Source organism: Emericellopsis atlantica (assembly GCF_019669845.1).
Source record: "Emericellopsis atlantica unplaced genomic scaffold F5Z01scaffold_22, whole genome shotgun sequence".
NCBI classification, from domain to species: domain Eukaryota; kingdom Fungi; phylum Ascomycota; class Sordariomycetes; order Hypocreales; family Bionectriaceae; genus Emericellopsis; species Emericellopsis atlantica.
The window spans coordinates 14,185-36,603 of NW_025764724.1; the positions used below are offsets into that span (position 1 = coordinate 14,185).

The 22,419-nt window shown below is 53.5% G+C and overlaps 8 protein-coding genes and 1 non-coding gene across 9 annotated transcripts; 5 read left to right on the forward strand and 4 right to left on the reverse strand.

The window, feature by feature from the left end:
• Positions 1-772: 772 nt before the first annotated feature.
• Positions 773-1,516, forward strand: F5Z01DRAFT_676051 (Apc13p protein-domain-containing protein; the record flags this gene model as incomplete). The annotated part of the gene is made up of 2 exons (XM_046265208.1): positions 773-817; positions 1,214-1,516. 2 exons carry the CDS (start codon positions 773-775, stop codon positions 1,514-1,516), a joined length of 348 nt encoding a protein of 115 aa, XP_046116085.1.
• A 168-nt stretch (positions 1,517-1,684) lies between these two features.
• Positions 1,685-2,367, reverse strand: F5Z01DRAFT_676052 (cis-golgi transport protein particle complex subunit; the record flags this gene model as incomplete). Its single annotated transcript, XM_046265209.1, has 2 exons — positions 1,685-2,126; positions 2,171-2,367. 2 exons carry the CDS (start codon positions 2,365-2,367, stop codon positions 1,685-1,687), a joined length of 639 nt encoding a protein of 212 aa, XP_046116086.1.
• Positions 2,368-3,655: 1,288 nt separating this feature from the next.
• F5Z01DRAFT_638444 (BCS1 N terminal-domain-containing protein) lies at positions 3,656-5,663 on the forward strand (the record flags this gene model as incomplete). The annotated part of the gene is made up of 2 exons (XM_046262368.1): positions 3,656-4,364; positions 4,423-5,663. 2 exons carry the CDS (start codon positions 3,656-3,658, stop codon positions 5,661-5,663), a joined length of 1,950 nt encoding a protein of 649 aa, XP_046116087.1.
• Positions 5,664-5,964: 301 nt separating this feature from the next.
• F5Z01DRAFT_234074 (armadillo-type protein) lies at positions 5,965-10,662 on the forward strand. The gene is made up of 4 exons (XM_046258341.1): positions 5,965-6,382; positions 6,432-9,462; positions 9,512-9,850; positions 9,901-10,662. Exons 1-4 carry the CDS (start codon positions 6,150-6,152, stop codon positions 10,363-10,365), a joined length of 4,068 nt encoding a protein of 1,355 aa, XP_046116088.1. The 5' UTR covers positions 5,965-6,149; the 3' UTR covers positions 10,366-10,662.
• A 1,651-nt stretch (positions 10,663-12,313) lies between these two features.
• On the forward strand, positions 12,314-14,438 carry F5Z01DRAFT_626042 (sodium-dependent noradrenaline transporter; the record flags this gene model as incomplete). Its single annotated transcript, XM_046261458.1, has 2 exons — positions 12,314-13,891; positions 13,944-14,438. 2 exons carry the CDS (start codon positions 12,314-12,316, stop codon positions 14,436-14,438), a joined length of 2,073 nt encoding a protein of 690 aa, XP_046116089.1.
• A 1,400-nt stretch (positions 14,439-15,838) lies between these two features.
• F5Z01DRAFT_638447 (uncharacterized protein) lies at positions 15,839-16,579 on the forward strand (the record flags this gene model as incomplete). Its single annotated transcript, XM_046262369.1, has 3 exons — positions 15,839-16,067; positions 16,121-16,260; positions 16,325-16,579. The coding sequence occupies 3 exons, from the start codon at positions 15,839-15,841 to the stop codon at positions 16,577-16,579; spliced, it is 624 nt and encodes a 207-aa protein (XP_046116090.1).
• A 56-nt stretch (positions 16,580-16,635) lies between these two features.
• F5Z01DRAFT_661002 (uncharacterized protein) lies at positions 16,636-17,652 on the reverse strand. Its single transcript, XM_046263864.1, has one exon. The coding sequence runs from the start codon at positions 17,468-17,470 to the stop codon at positions 16,820-16,822; it is 651 nt and encodes a 216-aa protein (XP_046116091.1). The 5' UTR covers positions 17,471-17,652; the 3' UTR covers positions 16,636-16,819.
• A 1,995-nt stretch (positions 17,653-19,647) lies between these two features.
• On the reverse strand, positions 19,648-19,745 carry F5Z01DRAFT_t74. Its single transcript has one exon. It is a non-coding gene; the product is annotated as a tRNA-Lys (tRNA).
• A 434-nt stretch (positions 19,746-20,179) lies between these two features.
• On the reverse strand, positions 20,180-21,790 carry F5Z01DRAFT_661003 (uncharacterized protein; the record flags this gene model as incomplete). Its single annotated transcript, XM_046263865.1, has 1 exon — positions 20,180-21,790. A coding segment is annotated over exon 1 (1,031 nt), but the record flags the coding sequence as incomplete, so codon positions are not given.
• Between the last annotated feature and the right edge of the window lie 629 nt (positions 21,791-22,419).

The following is a 22,419-nucleotide window of genomic DNA, read 5'->3' on the forward strand; positions in this document are numbered from 1 at the left end:
ATGTCGAGTTCGTCGCCCTCCGCTGTCGAGTTCGCCACTTCTTCGGGAGTCAAGTAGACGTGATTCGTATGGAGATGTTTTCCGAGGTTGTCAGTGTCGAGGTCCTCGCTCCCGACTGTCGAACTCGAGGCTTCCCCTGGAGTAAAGCAGTCGTGGCTTGTACGAAGATGTTTCCCCCGAGCATTGCACCTGTCGGCTAAGTCTTGCGCATGGTATCCCTCCCAGTGTGCGAGTTGCACGAATATCTCAAATCGTATTTCGTGTGGCAGCTGGGCTGTGAGTGGGGAAGCCTGACATGTGAGCTTCATGGCTGCTGGATGATAGGGGCGTGAGGGTGGAGAGGCAAAACTGAGATAGAGGAATGTGCAAAGAGAGAAGTACGGAAGAGGATTCTTCGATGTGTTTGGGAGCGCATTTGGCCAGCCTGATGAGGGGTAGGGGTCGGGAGACCACGCCAGCCACTTTGAGCAGGAACGACCGTCTCATGTGGTGAACATCCACCCACCATACCTTACTTTGTGCGCATAACGCATGTGCCTTTTCCAACAAGCTGTTGTGAGTGCTTCCACAGAGAGATAAATTCTGAGACAGGGCAGTGCCAGGGCTGGATTCTGCATTGCTTCAGTAGTCCCAATGATCCCAGGCGATCATAAAGGGGTCCAAAGTAAACAAGCTGCCCCAGATGCAATGAACGAACCCCTCGGCAGAACTGCATTGAAGGAGGATAGAACCACGTGAATTTAAATCGAGTCAAATTCCCATGTACACTACAATGACTCGAATTGAAACAAGTGTGATTGACAGCGCAAATTGCGAGGTATGTAAGTACGTTGTGTCCATTAGAATTGTTCCCAGCACGTGACATTCTTGCCATCGCAATGATCAAAGAAGGAACGTATCAATGGCTTTGAAAGCCCCTCGTTGTCGCAACGGTGAACTGGTCTTTTATGAGTACTTCACCTGCCACTAGATCAAACGTTGCAACACGATCAGTAAGGCTCAAAGTGACTAGATGGATCCATCAAGGAATTCTATAGGGTAGTCAAATCGCTTCACCCCGATTCGATGCCGACCGATAACCGGACCGTTCATACCTCGTCGCGTAGCTCTGCCCCGCCGATAGACTCCTGCCAATGCACCGTGGCCGTCTGGCGATACACACACGATGGTCAGCGCTCTGAATATGCCGACGGGCGGAGCTAACGAGGACTAGAACAAGGACGCTTGCTTCACACAGGTGCACATGCGCTCGCCGCGCCATGCCGATATCTTCGAAGACTTCTGCAAAGACAAGCTCCCCAGCGACGACATCTACGTCCCGCCTCAACACCAGCCAATAAACCCCGAAGACGAAGACGACGTGGTTCCAGACCAACATGCTGCGTTTGGTATTCAACGCGCAACACAAAAGAACAAAGAGCCAGCGTGGAAAGACCTGGGATTGGCAGAGCTGATGAAGAAGCAGCCAAAGGAGAGGGACGCTTTTGGTGGTTCGAGCAAAAAGGCGCCGCGGTAACTGGTTCGAGAGGATGAATTAGCACGGTCTATATGGCGATTGGCCGTTGGTGACACAATAGCATGGCGTTAGGAGTCGTAAATTCATAATATCACTTGCTGGCATACCAGCCAGGCCCGGCAAACGCCTAGGAACGCCGATCTGTGGCACAATTTGTCCCCTACACAATCAGCTCTTGCCCAAGTATGCCTCGCGCTCGACCACTTCGCTCCGAAACTTGATCAGGAACACCGTCTTGCCCGGCCACATCTCCCCCTCGGGTACCGAGTGTGCCGTCACCTTGCCCGGAAAGTCCGCACCGTCGCAGACGCCTTCCACGATGCCAGCCACAAACGCCGCACAATTCAGGCTGCTCATGTCCTTGGGCACGCTGATGAAAGCGTTCACCAGGGGCTCGTTGTCGATGATCATGTAGTCGTCGGGGTTCTCGGGGTCTGCCGACTTCTCGAGACGGTCTGCCGCCCGCGCGAATAGATGCGTCCAGAGTGACGTACGGATAAAGTGTAGTAGGGCGAGGATGTTGGTCGGACGGTGTTGGGAGCGGGGCGGTTCGCGATGGAGGAGAAGGTCGAGGAGCTTGAGGCCGATCGCATGGCCTTGGACGTTAAGCCTGGACTTGTCAGTAGGGGTATGGCCCGACGAAAGGTAGCATACCTTTGTTCCAGCTCCTGGACGCCTTTGACGCGCCGTTGCGCATAGGTCACCATCTCTCCAAAGAGATAGGCAAAGCTGGCTTGGCTGATCTCAGCCGTCTTTGTGCGGTTCAGAGGGCGATGATAGATTGTCTTTCCATTGCTGGGTACGCGTAGGCCGCCATCTTTCCCCGACGAGGGAACTGATGGTTGTGACATGGCGTGTAGACATGTGGGTTGAGAATCGATGCCACACTTGCTGGAGCTCTCCCAGTTGGAGATGCGATGCGACATGGGGGTAATAGCGTAGGGTAAGCAAATCAGCGCGATCGGCCAAAGATACATCCACGATAAGGCAAGCGCACTGATCCATTCTCCTTTCCCCTGACTCCTGATGACTTTCGAATCACTACAAGTTTCGCTGATCTACCATACGTGTACGGACCATTCCATGTCAGTTTGTCTCCGAATCGTCCACTATGCATGGTTTTCTGTCAAGCTTCGGAGCTTGCTGCTAGCGACGCGAGAGACTGAGCTTGACAGCGCCAGAACGCCGTTGTGATGACATCTTCACCCTTCCCGAAAGTGCGTGAACGACCATTTCTACGCGACAAGGGGCACCAAGTACCTGGATCCGACCCTCCAACTCGACGAGGCGCATCGCTGGCTCAAACATCCGACCTGAAAGCCTTATTGAGCACGGCGCGGGTAACGAGATGTGCTTGTGTCCTGTGGGCAAAGCTCTGTCATCGTGGGGGATGCACGCAACATCCACACCCTGCGTCGTAGCGTACTATTAGGACATGCGGTAGTACCGTGGTGGGGTTTCCACAGCACGCTGTAGAGGGCAAACCTGCAGCCGGTGTGATCTCTATGCTCATGCAACGTATGGTGAGATTGTGGCATTGTCCTTCCCTAGGTATGTCCCGTTGGACAGGCAGACCATATCTGTTTGCCCGGTGCTTTCAGGTGATGGATTTTTACTATAAACTATTCAAACTCACGCACCTAGATTTGCGATGAGTCAAAACTAGATGCAGAGACGTGACAACGTTGAGCGTGACTGCAGCCTAGTCAAGGTGGCGAAAACCACCAACGAGTTCTGCCTTGGTTTGTCTCGGATGGCACACACAACACCGCTAGTCTGACAAGGCTGCAAGCACGAATGCGAATCAGGCATACAAACAGGGACAGTACTCGAAAAGTCACACGTCGATGCGGAGCGATGGACCAGTGACGAGTCTCCCACACCGGCTCAAACAATGTGACAAGCTGCGTGGTGCAGGTACGTGCAAGCAAGCGTGTGACTGACAAAGAGTCACCACTACTCCACGAAGACTAGCTTCAATCCACATGGGCCTTCGTCAGCGACGTGTCCGCCTACATGTAACCTGCATGTAGGTATCTCGTCGCATGTGCCTGCTGAACGGGATACCAAAGGTATAAATACTCCACGCTACGCCCTTCGTTCTTCATTCACATGTGGTGCTCAGGTGGTATGCTCAACATGTCGGCAGCCAACATCATAGACTCTCTCGCCAAGTTGGGCATCGTTCCATCCTTGCCCAAGAATACGACGAACACCAGCAATGGGACCTCACTACATTCGCCTCTTGTAGATACTCTTCTGGCATCTGCAGGACTAGGCGCGACGTCGCCTTTGGTCCAGATAGCACTTTTCATCTACACCCGCCTCTCGGACCACTTAGGCATCGACCCCTCGCTGCTGCTTACTTTGTTTGGAGTTCTGTGGTCACTCAAGTATTTTGTTTCCCAGGTGCAAACATATGTGGGCGATGTGATCGAGCGGTATCTCATGTGTAGTATCACAGTGAGCGGAGATGATGATATGTACAACCACCTAATGGAGTGGCTTAGCAAGAACCCCAAACTCAACAACAACCGCTTCCTCACGGCACAGACTGTATGGAGTGGCCCTTGGGAAGACGAGCTGGACGAGGAGGGAGAGTTGAAGGATGACAAGAATGATCTCTTCTGGACTGACGCGGGCGGCGAGACTCGCTATCTCAACTTTTCAAACCAGGCGGCCAGGACAGCTCCCAGGTTTGTTCCCGCCTTGGGGTCCACCACGTTCTGGCATCAGCGAACATACTTCCGTCTGAGAAGGTCAAAGGAGACAGTTGTGAGTGTTGGGTGGGGCAAGTCAACAAAGGATCAGGAGGAAATCCGGATCTTCTGCTATGGACGATCTATCAGTAAGTCATCCGCCCTGTTGAGGTGCTTCGCCCACATCAAGCTAATGGACCAACTCAGTGCCTCTCAAGAAGCTTCTTAGCGAAGCCAAAATGCAGTTCTTCCACGACACACACCAAAAGACCACGATATACCGTCCACGGCAGAAGGAGAACCGCAGAGAACATTGGTCTATGTGGCAACAAGTGGCTCGGCGTCCTGTCCGGCCAATGGATACCGTCGTACTTGCAGACCAGGAGAAGCAAGAAGTCCTTGCAGATATCAACGAGTATCTGCACCCTGCAACACCTCGATGGTACGCCTCGCGAGGCATCCCGTTACGACGCGGTTACTTGTTCTACGGTCCACCTGGAACCGGCAAAACAAGTTTCTCTTTCGCATTGGCAGGCGTATTTGGTATCGACATCTACGTGATCAGCCTACAGGATGCTACAATCAGCGAGGAGGATCTTTCCGTCCTGTTTACCAAGCTGCCTAGACGGTGCATTGTCTTGCTTGAAGACATCGACACTGCTGGGCTCCGAAGAGCTAGTGACGAAGATGAACAGGAAGATGTGGTCGGCAAGACGGTCGATGAAAAGGAGAAGGGGGTCGGTACTAAGGAGGAAGCCATTGTCGTCAACGGCGATGCCGAGAAGACTGTGGAAAACCAGGACAAGAAAAAAGAAAAGAAGAGCAAAGCCAAAAAATGGGACACAGACACCAGCGACTCGGACTCTGATTCGGACGAGAAATCGAAGCGCAAGAAGAAGAGGAGCAGGAAGACGACACGCCGCAAAGACACAAGGTTGATAGCCCCCGAGGCGATATCCCTCTCGGGGTTGCTCAATGCCATCGATGGCGTAGCATCTCACGAAGGTCGCGTACTCATTCTCACGACCAACAAGCCGGAGAATCTTGACGAAGCCCTTGTTCGACCCGGCCGAGTTGACCGCCAGGTGGCGTTCACCAACGCTTCCAGTGCACAGGCCGAAGAACTATTCCAAAGGATGTACGAGAGTAGGCGGTCACGACAGCAGCTGGTTAAGGGCGCACAAAAGGCAAAATCGACAGTCGAGGCGATCGGGCCCTACCTTGTTGATGCCGACGGCGGCGGACCCCTGACACCGGAGGAGCTGAAGAAGATTGCAGCTAAGTTCGGGCAGCTTGTTCCGGAGCAGGTGTTCTCTCCGGCTGAGATCCAGGGGTTCTTATTGAAGAGGAAGAAGGATCCTCGCAAGGCCTTGGAAGAGGCGGTGTCTTGGATCGAGGCAACTCTCAAGCAAAAGGAAGCTAAGAGCAAGGTTGTGACGGTCCAATAAATTGAGGGAAAAGGCGTAGAACAGCATCAGCTTTCAATGCAGAGCACGTCGTGGTCGCAATGTCCATTGAAGACATGAATTTACATGTGCCTGATCGTCCTTGTATTTCACCGTGACGCGTGCGGCGTGGCGTCTTGGACCGACGACTGGCTTCGCCCCATTTCTAAAAGCCTGAGCCACAAAGCCGTGGCACTACCGCCACAGGCTCCAAGTCGGCGGCGCCGCGTGCAATTGTGGGGCAGCATGTGGAGCTGGCAGGCAGGCGCGGAGTAGCTGTGAGCTTTCCAAATGACTTTGTGATCTCTCGAGCTTCACCCCACCAAGCGCAGCGTGAACCTCGCTTCATCATTCCTTCAAAGACTCTGGGGGAGGCAAGTCATGTGCCGGCTTTGACCTTCTACTAAACCTCACCAAACATCACATTGAGTCACCTTCTCGTTAACAACAGGCTCGCTTTCCTTCTCCTCGTTGACTCTTTCTCCCGCCATGGCCGCCCCTCAGCAGGCATCGCCTCAAGCGGTGATGAACCTTATTGGAAAGCTCAACGAGACCGACCCCGATTTGCGCTTCATGTCACTCAATGATTTGCTCCAACTCTTAAACAATGCCAAAGCCGACTTTCTTCACCACGACTACAACACAGCCGCCAGGGCGGTCGACAACGTCATCAAGACCTTGGATGACCAGAATGGCGAAGTTCAGAATCTGGCCATCAAATGGTATGCCCACCTCCCAGGACAGGAGATCAACTGCTGAGAATTATCATAGCCTTGGTCCACTAGTAAAGAAGGTCCCAAGCTCGATTATCGCGCCCATGATCGACAAGTTGTCGCAGCTCAAGCTCAAGAACGCTGTCGACACGGCCGTCCCATCTCTCGCGCTACGAACTGTCATAACTGCCCTTCCGCGACCGACTCCCGGTACTCCAAGCAATAGTGATGTACAAGAATCATACAAGGCGATCAGCAGGGTCTTGATTCCCCGATTATTAGGCCCGGGTCCTAACACAAAGGTACCCCAAACACAACATGCCGCTCTACCACCAGTGCCAGCGGGCATGCTCGAGGTGGAAGGCGATGCCCGAGGCGATGCTATCGACGTGATGATTGAAGTCGTGCGCTGCTTTGGACCTATGCTCGAGCAGGTTGAGGTTGAGGCTATGCAGGAGATCACCATAAACATCCTGGGCAATGAAAAAGCCACATCGGTCGTCAAGAAGCGAGCAGTCGTCGCCGTATCCATGCTGGCGGTATACCTGACAGAACAGCATCTTCAAGAGACGGTTGAAAGGATTGCCCAATCACTACGACATCCTGACCTTGCGCCAGTCGCGCGCAAGCTCTATATATCCATTTTGGGTAGCATGGCCCGATCTGTCCCAGTCCGCTTCGGGCGCCATGTTGGAAGCACCGCACCTTTGATACTTGAAGCTCTTTCGGCTTCTGAACTCAAGAAGCACATGCAAAAAGTCAGCGAAGGTGAAGATATCGGTCTCGAGTTCAATGAAGTGCGCGAGGCCGCGTTGGTGACAATTGAAGCTTTTCTGGCCGCCTGTCCACAGGACACAAAGTCTTTCACAGATGAGCTCATCGCCTGCTGTTTACGCTACCTCAAATACGACCCGAATTACGCAATGAACGGAGACGACGAGATGGAAGTCGATGAGGAGGACGACGATATGGATGAGGACGAAGACGATGATTTCGACGAGGACGATACTTTCGACGACGATGACGACGACGCCAGCTGGAAGGTCCGCCGGTGCGCTGCCAAAGCGTTGTACACACTCATAGCGACCCGGGGAAGCGGAGAACTTCTCGAGAACGGCGTTCTGTACAAACAAGCAGCCCCGCCGTTGGTCAAGCGTATAGATGAGCGCGAAGAGAATGTGCGACTCGAAGTCTTGTCGACTCTGTCCCTCTTGGTCAGGAGGACTGGAGAAGGCCTGCACGCAACGGATTTGGGCTCGGACGAACTCGAGCCAGAGGTCAGCGCCCAGGTCCCCGTCAGCAGGAAGCGTAGGAGGCAAAGCAGTGTAGGCGGAAGCGCGCAACCACTTGAAGTACCCGGCTCCCGGTCGCCTATCCTTGACAAAATTCCTCTATCTGGCCCGCAGGCCGACCTTGCCAGCTTGGTGCCATCAATCATCAAGGCTGCCACAAAGCATCTCAAAGGCAAAGCTGTGCCGACAAAGCAGGCCATCATCAGACTACTCGACGATACGGTATCCGTCCAGCGAGGCGGTCTCACAGACCACCTCAGCGCGGTAATCGGGCCAGTAGTGGAAGCTGCCAAGGCATCGGGCTCAGGAACCGTGGCATCGGCAGCTGGCGGCACCAGCACATCAGCTTCTGCGACTCCAAGCACTCTCAAGGTGGAGGCTTTAAGATTGATAAGCGATATTGCCAAGACTCACTCGTCAGCCAGCCTTCAGGCATATCTGCCTGACATTGTCGCCGGTGTTAAAGTTGCAGTTCAGGACCGGTTCTACAAGATCTCAAGTGAGGCCATTCGCACAATCGAGGAGCTCATCAAGGCCACGACTCCGCCTCGGGCTAAAGGCACCAGTCAAAACCACAAGACTGAGATCAACGCCTTGTTCGACATTGTGATGGAGCGAAGCTCGTCGAACGATGCTGACGCCGAAGTACGGCAGCGTGCCCTTCACGCTCTTGGTGTCCTCGTATCACGAACATCTACCGGTGAAGGAGACACATTACTCGCCACTGACAAGCGCAACGCAGCCCTTGCAGTCGTGCAAGAGAGGTTGAAGAACGAGACAAGTCGGCTTGCTGCTGTGCGCGCTGTTGACCAAGTCGCTGCCACCGCGCAAGCTGGGCAGCTACAAGGAGCGTGGGTTCGTGAGGTCGCGCTTGAGCTCGCCGTGCAGCTGCGAAAGTCGAATCGCTCACTCCGAGGGTCAAGCATTGTGGCCCTGAAGCACCTGATTCTTGCCCCCGCCTCGCGCGGCAATCTGGACGACGCGACTATTCATGGGTTGGTGGATCAGTTATTGCCTAGCATCACCAACGGCGACACACACCTGCTTGGTCCTTCCCTTGTGATTCTTGCTCATCTTGTGCCTGATCATGCCGAATTGGTTATGACCCAAGAAATGGTCGTTGCACTAAGCGCACTTCTCACGTCCCCGTCTGCGAGCATTGTCTGCGATGCCATCATCGAGCTGGTGACCAGTGCGGGCAAAGCGGGTGCCGGTGCGCCCCTTATGAAAGCCCTCCTACAGGATGTCAGCATCAAGGGAGACACCGCCGTGGTCGGGAAAGTCATTGGATCGTTGCTCGTGGTGAGCGACGGTGCTCTTGCTGGCGTTACGGTCGATAGCTTCGTGGGAGAGCTCGGCACTAGCCGAAAGAACAAGGACGATTCTCGACTTAGCCTGGCTTTGGCTGTCCTTGGCGAGGCCGGCAGAGGCCTAGGGTCTTCATCTCCCTTGAAGCCCAATCTCTTCTTGGAACAGTTCGGTTCGGAGCCCGACAAGGTTTCATTATCTGCAGCTCTTGCGCTGGGCCGAGCCGGCTCCGGCAACGTGGGAACCTACCTCCCTACCATACTAGAGACAATGACCAGTGGCGGCAACACGCAGTATCTTCTAGTTCAATCTCTGAAGGAGATCTTGCTGTCAATTACAAGCCTTTCCGCCGAGATCCGCGGTTATGCGAGTGGTATCTGGGACAAGCTGCTGCAGGCCTCGGAACACGCTGACAACAAGATTGTATGCGCAGAGTGCGCAGGGCGCCTGGTGATCCTGAGCCCTGCCGAATTCGGACCGCGACTTCAGGTCGGTCACATAAACCCCCTCGTGAAACTGGCATACTGACTATTCGCAGACATTGCTGTCAGACGACTCGCTCGCCGTACGTGGCATGGCAGTCCAGGCCATTCGCTACACGCTCCCGGAGAGTGAGGAAGGATTCGATGCCATCTTGCGCAATAGCCTGGTGGACATGCTCCTCATGGTCCTACAAGATCAGGACATGGAGGTTCGCAGGCTAGGCATGACCACGCTGAACTCGGCGACACACAACAAGCCTGACCTAGTTTTGCCTCACCTCGGACGTCTCGTCCCCTTTGTCCTTGAGGAATCTGTCATCAAGCCCGCGCTCATCAGGGAGGTCAAGCTGGGACCGTTCACACACACCGTCGATGATGGCTTGGAGGTTCGCAAGGTACGTCGTCACGCTCAGCATCCGCATGACCACACGCTAACATTGGCCAGAGCGCATATGAGACTCTGTATGCTCTTATGGAGACCGCTTTCAGTCGCATCAACCACATTGACTTTTACGACCGCGTCGTCGCTGGACTAAAGGACGACAACGATATTCGACAGCTATGCAACTTGATGATTACCAAGCTATCCGTCATCGACCCCGAAGAAACAGCGCGCCGTTTGGATTCGATCGCAGAGGCTTATCGGGCTGTACTCTCGGTCAAATTGAAGGAGAATGCCGTCAAGCAGGATATCGAGAAGCAGGAGGAGGCCAACAAGAGCGTCTTGCGAGTGACCCTGCTCCTGGGTGACAAGATGAAGGCCTTGACGGGCAATGCTGGAGCGGCGACAAGCAACGCTGGTGCTGCTGGGACATGGCTAGCGTACTGGGAATGGGTGAACAAGGACTACGAGAAGCAGCTCCGTGCCTTGCGCGAGGAGAAACGTGAGCTGCAGACGCGCATGGTCTGAGACATGGTCTCTCCTTTCCAAGTAGAGGTGGCACATAAGTTAGGTGGTCCGGCGGCTCATAGCTGGGGGTTATGTATACGATAGCACGAATCACGAACAGGTCACTAAGTTAGACGTCGCCGAGTTTGAGTGTCAGGCTGCGCGTGTCCTCCATGCCCACCCGCCGTCAAAGGGGGCACGACATCTCAGTGACAAATCGCGGCGTGCCAAGCGCATGACGCAAGGTCAATCAGGTGCCGGCCGGAACAGAGGGCCCAGCAGGCCAGCAGGGACCCTTCCGGCTTCCTTTGGTCATAATCCCAATTCCCAAGCCTGTGTTCTACGGGTGTTACATCATTGATGGAATCCTCACCTAATCACCATCTGCATACTCCGTGCTCAGCAAGTCTCTGCACCCTGACTTGACCTGTCGGCTGCTTCGACTGCCAATCGATGTGCCGATGGACCGGCTTGTGCTAGGCAGCGACTTAGGCATGTCCGATGCCAAGAGGGATGCGTTTTTTTTTAACGTTGAATATTGGATTCGAATGCGATAAGGTGGATCATGAGTTTTGACCCTTGGAAACGTGGGGTGGACGCCGTGGCATCGACACTCAGGGAGAGTATGGTCCCATGAGCCAATCCAAGTATTTGCATGTAGCAAGAGAGAGAACAAGCGACCAGCCGTCAAGTACTAGTATCCAGCTCTAAGCCTGCCGTTGGAGTTTCTGAAGATGATGTCGGTCGCTGTCGCGTGGCTGTTGGTCGTACGCAAATTCAAGGGTGCGCGAACCCCGGCGGCCCTTGGGATCGCACTGCAGCTAGGACAATTTCATAAGCAGAGCTCCAATTGTCATTGGTGTCGTGGGGAACGCTTGACGGGGCCCTGTGCGGCCTTCGCAAGTCGCATGTCAACCCTGGAACCTAACGTTACGTCGTGGGTGCAGCGACTCTGCTCCAGGTAGAACTATCTGTTGTCCTTTTCTTCTTTCTTTCCTTTTCTTGTCTCTTCTTGCTCTCCTCTCCCATGCAAGCTCAATCGAGGACTGACACAGCACATTAATCAAGTTCCCCGTGCCGGCGTGTGTACCCAACTTTTGTTCAATGGGGCTCAAGACTTCAAGAGCTTAAGTGGAAGAAGCTTAAAAACAAGGATTAATAGGCGCCAAGCCACTCTATGGCTTGATTGGGATGTTGATGGGCTGGGAGCGGGGACGTGACGAATGCTGTCCTGGGTGCTGCTAGTGGGTGATGACGGCCTAGCTGGTGCTGGCTGGGCTTACTGTGGGCTGCTGGTAGGCCTGTAACCCTCAAGAGTGAATGGCAGCTGCGGCTCAACAGTGGGTCGAATCCTGGCGCAGGGGCACCCCTGAACGGATCGATCCAACGGACCAACATGTCGTGATCGTCTCTTGAATTTCGGCGTTCACCGTCCGAGCTGTCGTCGAAAGCTGCAACGAAGGTCAACGAACGTCAGCAAGGGCTGGCCCTCCCCTCTTCGAGCAACATGGCCGGGAGCCCACAGCGCATTCTTTTCCGAGCACCATCGCCGCCAGTCACGGCATGGCACTGCGTAGCGCCAAGTGCTCGTTCCTTCCACTTGGGTACGTAGCTTTGGAACTGCTTCCTGTCGTTCCTGCTCGATCTATGGTCCAGTCCAGTGCAGTCCAGTCGCCGCTGTCCATTTTTAATACCTCTAGTCTCTCCTCGAACTCTGCTCTGCTAGGCTCCTCCTCTTTCATCCTCCTTTCTTACCACACGCACTCGTTGCGCTCTCTTCGGATCACCAACCGACTTGTTTCCAATCTCACATGTGCATTGTTTTCAATGATATCTTGAACAACAACTTTGATTTACCCCCTCCATCAACGCGTCTTCCCGGGACGAGTGTGCGGCAACCATGAACGCCATACGAAGCTTTGGCTCCGGCGTGGGCAATGCGCCACGACGCGCCAAAGAACTAGGACCGATGGGTGTGCTCAAGGCTGTTGGCCATGCCTTTGCGCCTCCTCCCGCGCAAGCAGAGGACGGTCGTGATCAATGGCCATCACGTACTTCCTTCGTCCTGGCGTGCATGGGTGGTTGTGCTGGCATGGGCAACCTGCTGCGCTACCCATCCGTCGTTTACAACAATCATGGTCTGCAATGGTACATTCCATACTTGATGTGTGTCTTCTTGATCGCCATCCCCGTCCTGGTTCTCGAGATTTCCATCGGCAACGCCTACAGAGGCGGCTCTGTCGTCGCTTACAACAGCATCAACCACCGGCTCAAGGGAACAGGCCTTGCCATGCTGTACATTGGCTTCGTCGTTGGCCCGTACTTTGTTGTCAACTTGGCTTGGATCATGACATACTTCCGCTACTCTTTCCAAAGCCCTTTGCCGTGGAAGGACGATGCGACCGCATTCTACGAAAAGGTTGTGGGACTCAACCCTGTGCCTAAGCCAGGGGAGTTCACAGACGGGAACGCAGAAATCGCCTCCTGGGTCCAGTACAGGGGTACAGCTGTCATTGGCGAGACTGTCGGCTGGACCATCTTCACCTGGTTCCTCGTTTGGGTCTCCATCTTCCGTGGAGCGGGCCTGACGGGTCGCGTTGTCTACTTCACCATGGGTCTGCCCATTGTGGTCACCATCATTCTCATCGGCCGCTGCTGCTCTCTGCCCAATGCCAGTGAAGGCGTCAAGCTCTATTTCGCCATGTGGCGCAGTAGCCCGCTCGCTGATGGCCGTCTCTGGCAGACAGCCTGCGGTCAGGTGTTCTTCTCGACAGGTGTTGGTTTCGGCTACTTCACGTCGTACGCCTCATACAACCAGAAGCACTCCAACGCTGTGGTTGATTCCATACTTGTCGTGACCAGCAATGTGCTGTTTGAGAACACTGCCGCCTTCGCCGTCTTCGGTGTCGTTGGTTTCCTGGGCATGTACCCCGATCCCGAGAACCCCGTCGGTGGCTTCTCCATTGGTTTCTTGACACTCCCTGCCGCCATCGTCGAGATGCCTGCGCCAAACCTGTGGGCTGTTCTGCTGTTCTTCACTCTCATGGTCCTCGGCTACTCTTCCGCGTTTGCCATGCTTGACGCTGTTGTCACCCTCATCATGGATGCTCAGCCCAAGTGGAACCGCACATTGGTCGTCACCGGCGCCGTCTTGATATCTTTTGCGCTATCGATTCCCTACTGCACCCAGTTCGGGTACTACCTGCTCACCGGCATTGATCGCTGGACCAGTGATGTTGCCCTGGTGTTTGTGGTGTGGGCTGAATGCGTTTGCTCCATGGTCGTGTACCGCTGGCAGGACGTTGTTGAGCAGGTCGGCATGCCCTCTTTCGCTCTTTACAACTTTGGCTACTTCGGTGGTCAGATCATCGGCATCATCATTGCGCACACTGTCGGTGCCCCATGGGGTGCAATCGCCGGCTTTGTCATTTACATTCTTGGCACCGTCAGCTCTATGAGTATTGGCAAGAAGCCCGATTCCAGGGCCCCCCGTTTCTGGGGACAGAACGTCTTCTTGGAGCGTTTCTGGTATAATGCCTTCTACTCGGTAAGAAACCCTCGCCTGCATCGCAATGCTGCATCGCTAACAAGAATCTCAGGGTAACCAACTTCGACGCGACCTCAACGTTATCGTTGGGCAGGGCAAGAATTGGAGCATTCCTGTCGTATGGTCCGGCATCCTGCGATACATTGCAGCACCCGCTCTCGCCATCGTTTTTGGGTTCTCTTACCCCAACTTTTACAAGCTGCGCAATGACCCATTGCATGTTATGGGCTTCGGCGTCGGTCATATTGCCCTCCTCATCATCTTCTGTGGCTTTATCATGCCGAAGTGGTTCGATGTCTTCATCCCTCCCTCGCGCCGCGGCGAGGGCAATGTGCTCTACGGCGCAAACGTCGCTGCCGACCCTGAGCAGATGGAGAAGAATGCCGAGCTTGAGATGGCTCGTAAGCACGGTCAAGAAGACCTGCTTGCACAAGGTCACGGCTCTCATGTGCACCCTCACAATGACATGTTGAGCTCGAGCTCATCCAATGAAAGGCCTGACCAGAAGGTTGAGGCTGACGTTCCAATGGAGAAGAGTGCTCTGTGATGAAATTTTGATGGATCCTGTGTTTTTTTATGTGTTGGCGTCTTCAGGATGCTGGATTTGCGCCTTTTTACTTTTCGCAACAGGACTCGAGTGGCAGAAAGCCGAAGCAATGGAGGAGAAAGAACTCGTTCGGGTCCCGAAAGAATTGGAGGATTTTGAGGAACACACAGGGGCCAATCGTGCGTCAGTCCTGTGACACACCGGACACCGGATTGTTTATATACAATGTTGGCATTTTATGTTCACACGCGGACTTTTTTATGCTATCAGCACACTGACAGAAACAAAGCACACCAACCCCAGCAGCCAACTAACAACGAGCGGAATGAGACAAGACCTCATGTGCAGACTGAGGCAAGGTGAGTCCGAGGTATGTATTATGCCGCGTGATGTCCGGAATATCGCCACTGGCGATATTGGCTTTGCTGTGACCCGGGGGCAAGCCAAAGACTCTTTCTACGGATATATAGGGGCGGCCGCGCCCCCAACTCCCAAAAGGCGAGATAACTTCAGCATGGTGTGAGCTTGGCCTACTTTGATGAGTGAGGCCTCCGGATTTTCGGTGGCGCTAGAGTCACAAGCAGAGCGAGAGGATTGGCTGATAGGTTGGTTTCAATATTAAAGTTCAGCTTCCTGACGGTTGACTGTTACGTTGGTGTGAATATTGGCACTGACCATTTCGGTCATTGAGTGACAGGTTGGTGCAAATATTAAATCTGAGTCGCCCCAAGCAACTTAGTTGCCTTACAATTGAATCGAGGGTGTCTGGTCCGGAAATAACGTCCAGCTCTGTCATAGACGTCGTTCCATCGCTAAGCTAGGCGCAACCCGGCTCGAAGTGTGCCGCGAGCAGGACAGTTGCTCGAAGTCTCGCATTTGCTCAACGGCGGCGGAATCTTGGTCGGCTGCGGATACAATCGCAGACAATTTGTTTGAGCTGTCAATGAAGGTGGCAGCTTTGCCGGAACACTTCCTGTCAGCCAGCAGGATGAACTCGTTGGGGTCAACGTGGCCTCGCACACGGCAAGCGAAGTTCATGGAGCGGCACCGAGTGTTCGACTACGTCGATATGGTGGCGAGCTGCCGCGGCATAGCGAGAGTTGTGTCAGCTGTTGTGAGGCCCAATCTGCCAGACGCCCACCCAAGCAAGGTCTCATCCACCATATCAGAATCAGGGAGCTGGACCTCGATATCCTCGCCAGACATACGGAGACTTACCTGGACGTGGCCCTGCCCTGCCAGCCCAACTGGGCCAGCTACAAGACTGCTCTAAGTCAACGAACAACTACGTGAACGGGCCGACGTGAAAGCTGTGCCCGGGTTTTGCGGACCGACTCTGAAATACACGGCCCAATCGGAACAGTCCCACCGAGACTTCGATCGAGCTTGATTTAAAAGCAATGTTTGACACTTGGCATTCTGTTTTCTCAGTAACCAACAAGCGCACGATAGGAGAAGCGCGCGGAGAAGTGGAAGAAGGCTCACAGCGGGGGGAGCCTCAAGTACAAGAAGGCATATATATCCCTGGAAATCTTCGTATTATCTCCGACAATGGACAACAGCGCGAGACTGAACGCGTTCCAACCAACCCTACTGTCACCGAAGACACGGCACCAACTGACGTTGAGCGTATGAAGCCGACAACCCTGATCTGACAGCTAATCCTTACTAGCGTTTTCTAGGCGCTGGTGTCGAAGATAACGGCACGACCGCACTGCCTCAGGATGCAGTCGTGAATGACGACGACCAGCCGGCTGCCTCCAACCTTGAGCCATCAGTTGCTGGTCATATGGAACCAAATGCTGGCAAGTCCTGGGAGCTGGTACGGCTTGATTTTGCGCCGACACTCACTTCTCAACGGATGAATTTCATTAACAAATTCATAGATGCTATGGATGAGATGGGGCCGTGATCAAGCCTCCCCTCCCGTCCCCTGGCATACAAAATACGATCGAGATGAAGATCTCGACAGGCTTCAACATAGCACGCCAGCCACGATCTCTGGTGCCATGCTGTCAGCTTGGATAAAATATGCTAACAGAAAAGCACTCTCGATCCTCAAGAGGCAAATAAGTTTCGCTTCGGAATGTGGGAAAAACGAAAGTAGAGTTGCCTGTACCATAAACACGCAATCAGAGTAAGAGGGAATCACGTAGACAGCGCAAGCGCAAAGACAAAGTCCTTAGATTAAGTGAATCCCCATTATCCGCGGTGGAATTAACTCAACGGGGATAGAAAACACATTGAGCGCCGAAAACCTAAATAAAAACAATACCCCTGAATGATATTGCTTTCCCGTCTTGACCTGTCCAGTCCACCCCTTTATTCTCCGGGTAAAATTCCCATGGCGTGACGCCTGATACCCTTCGCCGCTTTTTGTTTCAATCCAATCCCTCCCATTCTGAAGAAGACTCGCCGAATCCCTCCCATTCTGAAGAAGGCTCGTCGTGTTGAGTGCCCGCAACTGACGCAGTACCTGATGGCTCATCAATATCCATTCCGTCTTGAGCGTGGCTTTGGGATGATTCATTGCCTATAATGGATTTGATGTAGTCCCCTAGCATGCTGGCCATAAACTGTGCTTCACTAATGGATACACAGAGTCCTCGAGCTGCCTCTACCTCAAAGCATTGAGCTGCTTTGGTGAGTTCGTCTTGGAGTGCCTCGCCCGTATTGGCGCTCATGGTGGCGAGCATGTGGTCGCCACCAGACTGAGAATCCCCGAAGACATTCTGGTGTTTGATGGCCAAGCAGATGTACTCAGTTTGCAGTACCCGAGCGACGCGGAGAAAATTGGTGTGCATGACCGTCAGTTCCTTCAGTAATGTGACGTTGGGATCGACCGGATTGTCAGATGGCAGCACGAGGGGCGCATGGATAGTATCGCTTCTTAATAACATGTCGGCCGTATACACATCGTACACCAGCTCCGCAAGGTCGGCCTCTTGAACTGTAGGGTTTCTCTCCCATCGCTTGGCGAAGCAGACGATGATATAGTGGATCCGGTGACGGTGGAGAACCTTGTCTCCCATCAGACCACCAACAACCCGCAGGCCACGTCCAAGGGCGCTGATAGAGTCCAACGTCACGTTGACGTGGAATTCGGTGGACCTGCCGCGAGCCTTCAAAAATACGTTATCGTAGTCGACCTTTTTCCAGTCCTTCAAGGCCTTGTGGGCTGTGGTATCGTCGACCTGGATGGCTTGTCGGAGGTTTAGATATATGTATAACCCGTCGAGGGCAAGATTGGACGGGTTCGAGTCGACCAGCTCATCATGAGGTGTTGTCAGCTCCATAATGTCTCGCAACGCCGCGAGCATTGTCTTCTCGTACAAGGGATCTTTTGTCATGGTCGACGTGTGCTTGGCCAGAAGAATGCATGCCATGACATTCATGTGCGACGGTGTGGTGTGCATTGACGTGTTGTCACTTGCCTCCGTCGTGTGAGATATGTCCATCTCACTGGCGTCGCTTTGGCGGAAGTTGGCGTATATGTCCTTGGCCTTTGCAAGAATCCTCTTCTTCACCGCAACCATTCGATCGTTCTTGGTGGTCTCCTGTCGAGCATGCTCTGGTACCATCTCGGGCAAAAAGAAGACCCATTGGCCAAGTGTCTTGTGAGAGGGTGCGGATGATACAGACCGCCGCGCTCTTTCACAAGGAAGTAGAGGTTCAGTTTTTCATGCGAAACGAACATGGCCACGACGTATGAGCCAGGATTGTGTGCCCAGATCTGTTCCCTCTCACCGTCCTCGTAGGCGTTTGACCTGCGGCCCAATGGTGGTGGGGATTCCAAGACGTGGGCAGCTGGTTGGGGCATTTCGCCGACAATCAGCATCATATCCTTCCCATCTGCTGAGGACTGTGGGTTGTCCTCCTGCCGACACAAAACTTGACGCAGTTCTGCGTACTCGTCTGTGTCGTAGTCGAGGGCGAGCTTGGCGACTTTTGCGTCATGTCTCTCGTCCTTTCGGACTCGAATGACACGGTCCGCTTCCCAGTGGAATGGCAGAATGTGCTTTTTGTTCTGCAACGGCTCCCATGAGTGCGAGGAGGGCATTTTGCGTGCAAGTTGTCGTTGATCTGGGTCGTTTGCATTCAGCTGCACGGACTCGGAGAGAAGTAGGGGAGGCACAGTGATGGACTGTGACCAAGTCGACGCAAGAGTTTGAAAGGAAGCAAGGAAGCTGAGTGTAAGAAGATGCTCTGGGGATGGCTCAATGAATATGATGCTCGGCGAATGGCGTAATGGTGGATTGGGGAGTTCAGGATGGTTGAAGGATGTAAGGATGATCGAAGAGAGTCACAAAATCCGAGGAAGGGGGGGGGGGGTGGATGGTGGTCTACCTACAGTAGTCGTGGAGATGGGACGTCAGCTTGTCCTCAATCTCTGCTCAGCCGTGGGGTGGTCGTATCAACTTGGACGAGAGCATTACGCTTAAGGATGCGATGTTTCTCTGATCCCCTTTGTTCTTCTTTGAAGCCATTGATTTCGTCTCAGGCCAAACAATAGTCACCTTGCTAGAGCACAAGCCTGGTTTAGTTCTGCCATTGAAATACATACTCAAAGAAAAGCGTTACGAAAGTGAACCCAGTGGATGAGTCAAGTGAGCGGTGCCAGGCGACGATACTCAACTCAACAAGACAGAGACGTGGCGGTCGTCGATTTTCGAGTAAGAACCATGTTCTCGCTGCTGGTCAACCAAGACATCACTAACCTTCCCCAACGAAATTCGTGATGAGCCCTTCCAAGTCATTGCCAGCCCTCACGTTGTGTTCAGCTCACGTTGCCAGGACCGCTTCACGTCTTTCCACCATGTCCCATATGTAAACAGTACGTGTATACTTCGCTGTGAAAGCGCGAGAGTGAAGGACAGAGAATGCATATTAATATTGAGGGCTTGCTGGCTGACCACACATGCACTGTCGTTGAAGATCGCAGAGAAATAGATTATAGACCCCAAAGTCCGTCCGAGCCATGACGTGCAAAAAGAGATGCCTTGCAGGGCAAAATGACGTTTCAGGGGTTCAAAACAAATAAGGTTGCACGTGGCACATGTCCCGATTAGGCAGGTCATGCCGCCACTGTCACATCTGCGCGCCCCACGCCCACAGATATCTACAACAACTTCAAAAATTCATTGCCAGCCGACCACGCATCGCAGGGGAATGATATATAGTTCATTAAATCGGCAAAAAGCATAGGAATAGCCCGACGTGGGGGTCGAACCCACAACCTTGAGATTATGTGGACACTCGCTTATTAGGCGTAAGAGTCTCACGCTCTACCGATTGAGCTAGCCGGGCAGGCTAACTGATTGTGAGAATTCCCCGGCTAGTCGGCAACTATGTAGCCCACCGAGCGGCATGTCCGTACGAAGCTGCTGTGCCCTTTTTGGAGACTGTAGACTGGTGGAAGCTGGAGCAAATTAGATTTCCGTGAAACCCCCGGACGAACTCACCTGGCCTTGGACGGGTGTTCAAAAGGATGGAAAATGAAGGGGTGAAGCTGAGTTGAACAGCAAAAGCGAACAGAGATGTTCCTGTATCTTGAAGACTGCTGTTCGGGGGAAGACTGTCAATTCATGTTGTCGTATGCTGCCGATGGGCCGATAGGAACCGGGATATTAGCTTCGTTCGAGGAATCGCACGCACGACGGGTGATTTCGCAGTTTGTATAGCTAGCTGGCGTTGGAATAATCAGGCAAATCATGCTATGATTATTGAGCCTTCTCCTATTTCCCTCTTCAAAGTTGGTGGTAAATCGTGTGCCTCCACAACTCAAGCCTTGATGAATGATGCCCCGTCCGTCGTATGACCCTGGCCGAGTTAACACATTATGTTCCCTGTAGATGCCCATGCCCTGAGAACCACTCGTATTCTTCACCGACCCTTGTTTCAATCAAACCCCTCGAACTCCGAATAGGCCCCGTCGTCTTCGTCTTCAACGTCTGCAACGGCCGCTGTGCCAGGTTGAACGTCCATGTCCTCCGACTCTTGTGGGTTGGTCTGAGATGGTTCCTCCATTATGGCCTTGATAAAGTCTCCCAACATCTCGGTCATGAACTTCGACAGTCGAATACTGACGCAGAGGTCAGCAGCCGCCTCCGATGTGATGACTGCTGTGATTTGCTTAATCGCATCGTCCAATGCCTCGCCCGTGGGAGCGCTCAGCGCAGCGAGTTTCAGATCTTCGAGCGACCGAGTGGTGTCCCACTCTTTCGGATAGCTCGTGCAGGTGTTGATATATTGAAACTGCTTCTTGAGGACGTCCCGAGCAAACTGGGCGTGCAGCAATGTCACCGTCTTGAGCAGCACAAATCTCGCGTCTCCGTGAAATTTGGGTCGTGCCATCGATATTGGTTGGAGTGCATCACTCTTTGTGATCATGTCCGAGCGATAAACGTCGTAAGCAAGCTGGCCAAGGGCAGTCTCGTCTGTGGTCTGGGCCCTTTGCCATCTGTCAGCAAACCCGATGATAATCGGCACGACGCGGTTTCGGTAGATGGCTTTGGTCTCCATCGCACCACCCTTGGCCCTCACTCCACGCCCAAGTGCCTTCAGAGTATCTCGGGTGACGATGACTTGGAACTCGGGGTCTCCGCCGCGAGGCTTGGAGAACACCTCCTGGACGTCAACTTTTTGCCATTCGGCAAAGGCTCTATCGATGGCCGGTTCGTCGGTGGTGAGGTCCTGCCGAAGGTTGAGGAACATGTACAGACCGTCCAAGGCCATGTTGGCGCCATTCAAGTCGACGACATTGGTATACTCGTTCGCAGGCTCTAATGTCTCGCGGATTGCCTCGACCAATGTCTCTTCGTAGATAGGATTCTCAGTCACGGCCGATGTGTATGTGGCCAACGTGATACCAACGACCAGTTGAAATTGGTCGGTCATCGAGCTCTTGGTCGCCTTGAAGTGTGAGCTCGGCATTGTCGTTATGTTGTCTGCAACGCCTTCGAGTTCCGGAAACGGCGCAGAAATTGCCACGGCCTTGGTGAGGATACGTTTCCTCGCCGGTCCAAAGCTGTTCTTCTTCGTTCTCTGCTGCTTGGCCTCCTCCGAGACGATCTGTGGGAAGTAAGCGCCTTGTTTGTTGAGCTCGACGGCCTTGTAAGTAGCCTTTTCTGATGATGGCCGCCTCTGATGATTCTGTGTACGTCGGATTCTCGTTTGTGGATGTCGAATATATCAGAAGCTGGTAGGAGAACAAGGCCTTGGTTCAGGTTTCTCTTCCTGAGGGGAAAGCAATGGCAAGCGGATCAGACTGTCATCTTCATCACGTGGAAGGAGCGGAACAAATTCACTTCCCTCAACTCACTTCCATCTTTTCGTCCGTTCACGGCACTCAGTTTGCCGGACTGATTACTTAGACTCACGCCCCCGTTTTGTTGCCAAGACCAAAGATAGCTGCTCAGGGAGATCGACGCATTGTCAGAGACCCACAGGCGCGTTTCATACCCGAACAACGTAATTCCTAGAACTAAGAAAGAGGAAGCTCAACACCAAGAGAGTATAGTGTGGTCACCAATGCTAGTTAGGAGCCGACGTGGTCCGTTCTCCTATTGAACACACGCCGTCCTCTTCGTTCACAAGGACTCCAGTTTCCAGGCGACGACTCGGTGGACGCCCAAGATCGGCACAATCATCTCAAGTACTGCCGCGTATGCGTGATTTCTTCGCATCTCACCAAGGCCCAGTGACTCATCTTCTCGTCGGTCCTCACTTCGGCGCGGCCCAACTCCTCTCTCGACCAGTGATGCACACTTCTGACGGGGGCAAGCATCAGAACATGACGATTGTAGTGAGATGCGGTCATCGGAAGAAGAGGCCTGGACTCTTGAACAATGAGTTGAATAGGATGAGTGAGGGCAAAGGTCACCATGAACGGATGATAAAGGGGGGCGCATTGAACTCGTGACTGATTGTGTAACCAACCCAGCCCCGGTCGTGTAGCCTGCAAAGATTTTCACTCTCTATT